Source organism: Medicago truncatula, chromosome 3, assembly GCF_003473485.1.
Source record: "Medicago truncatula cultivar Jemalong A17 chromosome 3, MtrunA17r5.0-ANR, whole genome shotgun sequence".
Lineage (NCBI taxonomy): Eukaryota > Viridiplantae > Streptophyta > Magnoliopsida > Fabales > Fabaceae > Medicago > Medicago truncatula.
Window position 1 is genome coordinate 21682057 of NC_053044.1, and position 10091 is coordinate 21692147.

Below are 10091 nucleotides of genomic sequence, written 5' to 3' on the forward strand. Positions count from 1 at the left end.
CTAATCACTAATAAATAACCAAAGAGAAAGAAGAATGTCTGCAGTATATATATATAATAAAAAGAGAAGTCTAGGCCTAAAAAGAAAAGAGAAAAATCATCCAAAAAGAGGGAGAGACAAAAGAGTATAAGACTGAAATAGTATGCAAGTCATGAAACAAAAATAAAAATGTCATGATTGAGCACCGACTCAATCTAGAGAGGTGTGCCCATCCTTTCTACTCTCTAGTGAATTCTTTCTTTTGTACAAACTAACATGCAATTATTTGGAGGTAAAATGGTTAAAGTTGTGTACCTAAATTACCTCTTTTTTTTAATGACAAAATTTATTAATATTTAAGTCTCTATAAGATGAGGAGGGATTGAAGGATATAAACTATAATACAAAGACGTTTTGTATAGGCGGAACACCCAAACTGAGGGATACCACCAACATAGGAAATCTAACCACCAAAATTCAATGACCTATCCACCATTTCTCACCATAACCCCTCCAACCATCCAACCGATCAAAAGCCTTGAAAATAGAATCTCAACTTCTCATCGCCACCTGAGCCCAATTAAAAACCTAAACAATAATTTATTCTAACACTCTTTGAATTCCATAATCACTCGACTCCAGGTTCGTCGGAGAAGACACCGTAACAAGCCAAAAAATTTGAGCCAATAAACTGACTTCCAAACTCGAATCAAAAGTGATCTACCCACCAAATTTGAGAAACAAATCACTAAGGCACCCGTCTACGTCTAGTCTACCGAAGAACATATCATAACCAACAGTAAAATTTGAAACTAATTAAAGACTAACTCCCGATCTCGAATAAAAAATGATCAGCACACCAGAATCTAAGGAAAAAAATCCCTAAGGCAGACAACAAGTGGAGTGGTAGCGCAAACATAACATATGGGAAAAGGACTTAGCTCGAAAACATGCTAAAACTAAGAACAACCCAAAATCAATCCATAAGCCAATTGAAGACCCAAAACCAGCAGAAGCTAGCGGCAGCGGAGATGGACCCATTTCTAAGATTACCACGAGCACACAACGGAAGAAAAGCAGGAAAACCCCCAAAACAAAAACAACCCACACACTCCTCCTCATCATCACCACAACCAAAACCTCACCACCATGCAAAATAATCCGTTAACAATCAGCTCTCCTTCTGGCACCCTCCAGCCTTCTTCAACCACCTATTAATTAAAAACCACACCCTCAACCATAGTCATTTGATACTCAAGAGACCCAACCAAATCACACCACAAATAGACGGATGGTTTTTCCCGTCCCCTCATGAACACTCTCAACCTTTATGACCAACACCCTCGTCAACATCGATAAAAAAAAAAAAAAAAAACTTGCACGAAATCTTCAGAAAAACGCTACTGAGTCACATCGAACCAAATCTCACACCCTTGACTTTAAATATCAAATCTCCCATTCAAATTTCAATTTTACAACTACACACATTTTTTTTCCTAGGGTTGAACCGTAAAACATACATAAAGTGTGGAGAAGAAAAATGTCTGGTTCAAACCCACAGCCCATTGTAGCAAATGTCTCCACAACTTTTTACCACATGAGTTGCACTTGCGAAACAAATATTCATTTTAAATAGCAATTTTACGAAACTATAGTTGCAGAGAAATACAAAGAGTAAGGTTTAGAAACTAGTTTGTTATTAAAAGATACGATAATAGTATTATCATGAGGTATGGTCGCAAATGCTGGTTCTTTTCCAGTTCACAGTCTGAAGAACCCTAATTTAACTTAAAGACATTGTTAATTAGTAAAAGTAGGCATGTATATAATGGTTCTTTACTATATAGACACACTTCATGCAACTATTCAAGTAGATTAATAAACGGTTTCAGGACTGTTGCACAACGTCCATTGCCTTTTTCCAGCATATATATGATCACCTGCATTTTCAAAGGTAGAAAAAGGAAGTATTAATTAAACCACATATCAATCTTATGAGAAAACAATGAAGTTTAGTATAGTCATTTCAAAACTAGTAATTTTCTTGATATATTAATTAGCACAACTTTCCTTAGAATGCAGAAATTTACTTTTTCATTTTAATTAGCATTATTGGTACAACATATTTCAAGCTAAGTTTAATGAATTGGTCCAATGTAGGAGTTAGTGCAGTCAGCAAGTTTAAACCATCTGATCTTGTTGACAATCGGATGGTCCAAACTTGCTGACTAAGCAACTACAGAGATTCTCTAACAGAAGATAAGGGATATTCCAATACAATGAAATGCAAAACTGATAACACCAGAAAATGGAGGCACCCCTCCCTACGCGCGCTATTTTCTAGATAGACACTCCGTAGGGTTTACACACCATTAATATTAAAAGCAGTACGTAAGAAGAATTAGATATTGCCGAAAAATTACTGTCATGCCAGAAGTTTAATCCGATACACAACTTCTACGTTAACAACTATATTTGGCTCGGAAAGGACAAACGCTATACTATAAAAGAACAAAAGCTGAAAAAAGAGTAGAGTTTATTCGGCACCACCACCATTATGCAGAGTCAGGAACAAATCGGATACAAGGTGCCCTTGATTTAATACGTAAAAGTCAAGAACTTCTTCGTAGGAAGTCTATCCTGAAGTAGTTTCCAAGAAAAGTAAAACGATAAATTTTGCCGTGATCATCGACCCACTTGATTTAAAACTTGCCATCAAAGTTAACATGGTACTATTATAATGATACTCAACAACTTATTCGCCAATAGTTAATATACTAGAAGATGAATATGAATGCTTACACAAGTTGGAGCGCAGTTTGGTCTTGACGCGAATACTGCTGCTGATCTGATCCAAGAAGATTTACCGGAAAGAAATTTCGGTCATATGCTTGTGATGAAGGTAAGGACTGATCACACATTGTTTGATCTGGCATCAAATTATGTTGCTGTTGTTGAGCTCTCTCATGTTCCGCTATCTGCACCATTCAACAACTTTTTTCATCATCATCATAATTCATTTTATTTTTTTTACAAATAATAATACAAATATAAATGTGATTTCTCAATGGTTCATAGTGTGCCCTTGTTTGTGTAAAAAGAATGAGAGAGACCTTAGCCCGTAGATAATTGTTATGGTTTTGCAGCTCAATTTCCTGCAAAATTATCAACAAATTTTACCATGTAAGTATTTGAATGAATTTAACAGGAATTTAATTATTGCAGTAGAAAGTTCACACAATTACATTACACGATGTAGGCGATCTTAGTCATTGATTTGAGATCGAACAAGGAAAATTACACAATCAATAAATTAATTCAAGTGATAACAACCCTTGATTTAAAATTTGATGACCCAAATATGTAACTGTGTCACGTTATCTTTAACCGTGTGACCCAAATTTGATACTCACTTCATAATTTGCATATAAATATATTTTATATTAAAATAAATAAAAATAACACACAATATAATATTACCCGCTTTTGCATGAACTCCACATCAGCAAACAAAGTCTCATGCTGGAAAAACATTCAGGTACATAAGTCCAAAAGAAATAAAATCTAACAAGGAGGAAACTATGACTATGACTTATCATATTAATTTTCATTTTTTTGGTAAAATCATATTAATTTTTTTAAAGTATCAAAAGCAGAGTTAACCCAACTGGAAATATTATTTGTCAAAAAAAAAAAAACCCAACTGAAAATATAAAAGTCTAAACCAAATAAATTTAAGGCTAATCACAAATAAATTAGAATTAATTGGCCAAAAATTATAATTTTAAAATACTAACTCAAATAATTCTTGTACCAAGCTAGATATTACAAACTTTTGCACATTTTTTGTTATTGCATTCTGATTTTTGTTGGTATATGCCTTTTTTTTATTTTTTTAACAAGAGTTGATTTTTTTTAAGGGCATACATAACTTTTTCTTATATCAAATGCCTTGAATAATTGTCATATTGTTGATTGTATATTAATTCTAGGGTTTTGTCTAACATGCACAAGCAAATCATTCTTGCATTATGCACAATCTATTTTCTACCCTTGGATGATAAATCTCATCATATTTTATTTTCAATTTAATAGTGAAATTTAATAATAAAATGGGGAAACAAGTTTGTGTATGGTGCAAGAGTTATTTTGTTTATGCACCATAGAGTTGATCTAATTCTTCCTATTTTTTTGGTTAAAAACATTATATATACCTTTCTAGATCTAACTCTGCTTAAACCTTTCTCCAATCTACCCTCAAGATTCTTCAGTTCTTTGAGACTTAGAGATCCTAGAGCTTCACCAAGGATGTGTCTGCAGAAAAAATAACTCATAGTTATTAATTATTTAATTAATGGAGAAAAATTATTGCAAAAAATTATATAAGAAAAAAATAACCTGACCTATTTAGATTCTGAATATCTCGAATCTGTCTTCTCAATTTGGATGATTCTTGCTGGTAAAACTAATATTGGAAAAATAGTGTTAGACTTAGAGTGTCAACCTTGTGGATGATAATTATAAAGTAACAGTCCCCGTGAGCATAGCTCAGTTGGCAGGAACATGCATTGTTATATGCAGGGGCCGAGGTTCGAACCCCAGACACCCCATTTATTCTCCTTGAAAAAAGAGAATTCTAGTCACTAGGCTACATAACAAAAATGTCACTAAAAATTTACATGAGCACCATATATTATATGGTTTTAATTATTTTTATATATATTTATGTGTTTTCTCTATTTCAACCAAATCAACACTTGAGTTGAATGTATTTTCATACGGTGTAAATTTTGATATCATGTGAATAAATTTAATTACCTGGGTATTAGCTTCAGATACAGATTCTGCGTTAGTGGAAGCAGCACATGCTTTTTTGTACCTTTCAATAGTTGCTCTAACACTGCAAATAATACAAGCAATTGTAGAAATATTAGTACAGATCATGAAATTAGCAATATATTTTGTCAAAAAAAAAAATAGCAATATAACACATAAATGCAGCTAATTTTTGCTCGGAAATATATATTAGGTCATTGAGATAAACTAAACAAAAATATAAACTAACTTTAATAAATAAGAATAAGGAAATTGGTCAATTAATTATTACATGAAATTGAGAAAGATTATCTATCACTTTGGTAATATTGTAAAATTTCACAAAAAAAATCAAGACAATATAGGACATCTCTATCTGTTTTTTTTTTTTCATCAGCAAAATTTTATTATAAAACATCTCAATTCAACGCACGACAAAGAGAACCAAAAATGTCAGGTGGCATTGAGTTTTGATGATATTGATGACTTTGGTGTATTTAATCGATAGATAAATGATTAATACAAATTATTTTGATGAGAAAGAATGATTGGTAAGGACAGACATAAAGACAAACCCACTAAAGTCATAAAAAAAACTACTACCTAAAGCACTACCAATCCAATAATACTAAAAACTTTCTATCTATCATAAAGATGCCTTAGACGGTTTGGAAGCTTATTAATCTGATCCAAATATGCTTCTAATGGGGAGATTTGAAAGGAGGGAATAAAATCTCCCGAGTTAGGTGGCAAAATCTTCTTCATTGAAGGGTTCTTCTTTGTTATGGTCCTCTATCCAATCTAACTCAGATTTGTTCTTGGACGGAGGAGTGAAGATGATTTGTAATGGTTTGAAATCTTCATTTTGGTCAGAAGTCTCGGACGACTCTTTTTGTTTAAGGAATTTTTTTTTAAGAGGATTTGTAAATCTTAATTGGCGGGGGTCACTCTAACTCTCGAGAAGGATAAATTGTCTTGGTTGGGTGACTCTACAAATAATTTCTCACTTCGATCGATGCATGTAAACCTAGCATCAAAGTGCCGCAATAGATAGACTATCAAACGTTGAGCGGCAAATTCTGATTAAAGTGTATAAGAGTTGGACACATTTAAAAGTAATTTCCTTATCTTGAAAATTTTCTTCATTGAGGGGTTCTATTCTTAATTTTGATCATGCAAATTGTGTTTTGTGTGGACTCTCTCTCAGCTTATCGTATTCGTATCATCTGTTTGTTGTATGTGAGATCTCACTTTAAGTGTTGCATAAGATTTTTAACCAGTTTGAGTGGGAGATGGTTATGTCATTTGACTTATAATGTTTATCCATTTGTGAATAATAATAAGTTCTTATCTTTAAAGTGGTTTTTACGTAAACCTTATGGGTCTTCTTGCACCTTCTATAATTTGGTAATGAAACTTTTCCTTTGTCTCATTAAATAGTTTTTTGTTTGTTTGGTTTGTTTCTTTTGTCATGTATTTTATTTTGGTTATGAATATTTGTGAGAGTCTAGATCAGATTAAGCGGTCGTGTCGGGGTTTGAACCCTGAACTTTACATATGTTATGCATTGTTCCTACCAACTGAGCAAAGTAAAAACAAAGAACCTTGTTTTTTTTTTCTTTTCCAATTGGTGGATTTACCCACACACATGTCTTCATCGTATTTGATTTAGACTTTGTAATTGATTTTGGGTACCCTTGTACTCTAATTACTGATGTTTTTTGCTTATAAAAAATTATATTCAAGAATTAAAAATAGTTGTTTGCTCGAAATTTATTATAGAAATTTTTTGTTCATGAAACTACAAATCAATTTCATTTTTTTTATACTAAAAGCATAACTTGCCAAAGATCCAAAAATGTCATTTTCTCTCAACTATATATAGATTAAAAAACGTGTCAGTCCACCATTCAACATGGTGTAGTAACAACAAAAACAAAAACCCTTTTTCTCTTCTTATATAACACCTCGATTACCACAATACCCTTTAAAGATTTGTATACATGATTTGTATTATTGGAAAAACTGAAGATGTTGTGTCAGTAGTACATGATCATGAAAATCTAAGAAATGTTCAGAATTTCTCATTGGACCGTACCCTTTATCATTAATTTCTTTTCACTTTTTTTATCTTAAAAAAATTTCTTACACAACATAAACTAGTTTAAACTCAACGACCTCAACCTGTGTATATGAAGTTTCATTCTTTTCAACTCTAGTAAAACCTTTTGCAAAGTGTCTTATATAATTAAATTATTCATATAAGAAAGAGTGTAATGTAAATGTAAAGTTTCTTTTCTAATGAAATTTCCAAAATACATTATTGATAGTAGGTAGAGAAAATACGTCAAGTGTGAAGCTTTATTTCCATAAGCATGAAAGAAATTGAAAAGCATAAGAAAGAGAAGGGTTCTTTTCTTGTGGCTATTTTTAGAATTTGATATTATAGTGTTACGTTAAATGCAGAGGGTAAAAATCTAAAGATCAAGAAAGAAAATTAACTTGACAGAAAAAATAATAAATAATTTCTTTTGAAATTTGAAAGAAATTAACCTGACAATTAATTTTTATAAAAAAGAATGAATGAAAATGAAAGACCCCGCAGAAAAATAACACTATCATTATGTCTTTGTTGTCCTTAGTGAAAAACTATAAAATCATGTCTTTGTTGTCCTTAGTATTGGACCAAAAATTTAAATAAGTTTCCATTAGTATGAATTGAGTTTCTGATTTTTTTACACAAATAATTTTTTTTTTTTAAATAAAGAATTTGAAAATTTATTGCACAATATTTTCAAAACTTTCTCTACCAGAAATTAATTTGTTGTGGAAAACAATGAGTCATGGACACTTATAAACCCATGCTGGTTAGGAAACCCTAACTACAGCATGCTCCCTCAACCCAACCATATTCTAAAGGACAGATTAAATTTATGAAGGTGGGGAACAAAATTTAGACTTTTACAAATCAACATATAGGTACAGATAATTAGTGAGTAAATTATTAGAAAACTCTGTATTATTAGTTTGAAAACAACATGAAATCTTTGACATTTTTTCAAACTATAATATTTGATTTTTGATTTTAACCTCTTTCATTATTACCATCTTACAAGAATTTTTTCAAATACTCCTTTCAGACACCATTATAAACAAATATTCATTTTTCAAGTTCATTCATTAACTCACATATTTGAACTATATTATAGTTCAAATTCACCAATTAATGAATGAACCTAAAAAAATGAAAATTTGTTTATAATACCCTTTCTACAATTAATTAATGAATGAACCTAAAAAAATGAAAATTTGTTTATAATAATACCCTTTCTACGTGTCACTCAAACATATGTGTTCAAAACCTAATAGTTCTGGATACAACTGAAAAACTTGATTTTCTTTCCCAATATTCTACAATACCCTTTTTAGATTGAAAAATCAAGAAATAATATTAACTATTTTAAAAAAATTAACATTTAGCTAACAAAATAACATTTTTTTTACTAAAATTACTTAAGGGTATCTAATTTGTTTGCATCAAATTTTGGACTGCCTTATAGATAAATTGATATGAAAGGATTAGGTTATTTTACCTTTTAACAAAGATATCAAGGGATTATGGTGTAACTAGTGACAATTTTGAAACCCTAATTTGCAATTGGACAAGAAAGAATGATGATGGAAATGAAGAGGGTCAATGAGTGCATGACAGCTTTTTCTGGCAGATTTTTCTAAGTTTCATGGTTGATTACATATGTAGGGAAAGAGAGAGAAAACGAAAAAGGATTGAAAAAAGGTTAATAGTATGGGAAAATATACACAAACAAGTTAAGATCTCTGACCTAGAAATCTTTCTAACCCTAATTAAAGCTGTTACTTCTGTTCTTCTATATTATGTATAGATTCTTAACTCCTATTTCTATCTCTTATTTCAGATCTGCAAACTTTTCAAAGTTCCAATGTATTGGAAAAAGAAAAAAAGGACTAGCATGATGATAACAAGAGATCAAATAGAACAAACACATCAAAACTGTACAACAAAAATCAAAATAAACACACCAAAAAAGAAAAAAATTAACAAACTTAAAAGTGTAACTGACCTCATAAATCCCACATAGTTTTTTTATTTATCAATGTTTCTTTATTTTGATTAAAAAATATCATTAGTCAATATATAAAGTTTTTTGATAATTTGAAATACATTATTTTAAGACAAATTAACAAGTATTTTCCATTAACAAAAAACAACAAGATAAACTAAGAATCATCAAGATTTGTTGTGAAAAAAAAAAAAAAGAATCTTGAAGATTTGGAGGTAAGAAATTGTGTAAGCTCAAACCTGTTGTTGGCATACTCATACAAACGACCGCGAGTGGAGAAGACAACAAGAGCAACTTCGGCATCACAAAGAACGGATAATTCATAAGCTTTCTTCAACAATCCATTGCGTCGTTTGCAAAAAGTGACTTGCCTATTGGTAGTGTTTTCAATCCTCTTGATTTCAATTTTTCCTCTTCCCATTTTCTTTTGAGAAGATCCTTCTCCACCTTCATTTGGTAGCTCCATATTTTGCAAAGCTGTAAAATTCAAGTTATTTTACAAAAACCAAGTTAATCCCTAATTTCCTTACTCAATCATGAAATGTTTTATTTAATTTTTATAATCTATTCAACCATTGAAATATGAAACTTTTATAACTCATCTAATTTTCTTTATAAAAAAATTAAATTGAAAAATAATGAAATATGAAAAAATCAAGAAGAAGAAGGGGTTGGATTTTTTTTTGGTAAAATTAGTGTGATCTAGATTTTTGCATGTTACTAACCATAAAAAAGAGAAGAATGAAAAATTTAGGGCAAGATTTGAAAGAAACAAGGATAACTATATGTATTAAGAAATGGTTATACCTTATGTAGTTGTTTGGTGTAAAGCTACAACTATGGTAAAATGGTTGCAAAATATGGAAGTGGGTTGGCCTAGAAGAGAGGTATTTATGGACTGAGAATAGACCTTCCAACAATTAGCCAACTCACAATTCAAATTTAACTTCTCGTGTTGGAGAATTAAAGAAGAAAAAAAAGAAATAAGAGGGTGACTTGATATTCACCTTTCAATCTCCATTAACCATTCAATTTTTTTTTTTTTTCATGTATGGGCAAAAGAGAGAGATAATATAAAAGGGTCTTTATGAAAGTGACTTTGATAATGTGGAGTTTTTAATTAAATAATTTCAATGAGAGGGACATGAATATAAAAGTTTACACGCAAAATTCTCAAGCTACAATTTTTTTTGCCTT

General features: G+C 30.8%; 1 protein-coding gene across 4 annotated transcripts; it reads right to left on the reverse strand.

Moving 5' to 3' along the window:
* Positions 1-1649: 1649 nt before the first annotated feature.
* On the reverse strand, positions 1650-9859 carry LOC25490658 (agamous-like MADS-box protein MADS1). 4 transcript variants are annotated; one of them, XM_039831251.1, is made up of 9 exons: positions 9702-9858; positions 9134-9371; positions 4798-4879; positions 4383-4444; positions 4194-4293; positions 3460-3501; positions 3093-3134; positions 2782-2957; positions 1650-1919 (listed from the first exon to the last, which is right to left on the reverse strand). In XM_039831251.1, the coding sequence occupies exons 2-9, from the start codon at positions 9358-9360 to the stop codon at positions 1916-1918; spliced, it is 735 nt and encodes a 244-aa protein (XP_039687185.1). In that variant the 5' UTR covers positions 9361-9371; positions 9702-9858; the 3' UTR covers positions 1650-1915. The 4 variants fall into 4 exon arrangements, with proteins under 4 accessions (XP_039687185.1, XP_039687186.1, XP_039687187.1 ...); XM_039831252.1 differs by lacking the exon at positions 9702-9858 and adding an exon at positions 9620-9687; XM_039831253.1 differs by lacking the exon at positions 3460-3501 and having other exon boundaries at positions 9702-9859.
* Between the last annotated feature and the right edge of the window lie 232 nt (positions 9860-10091).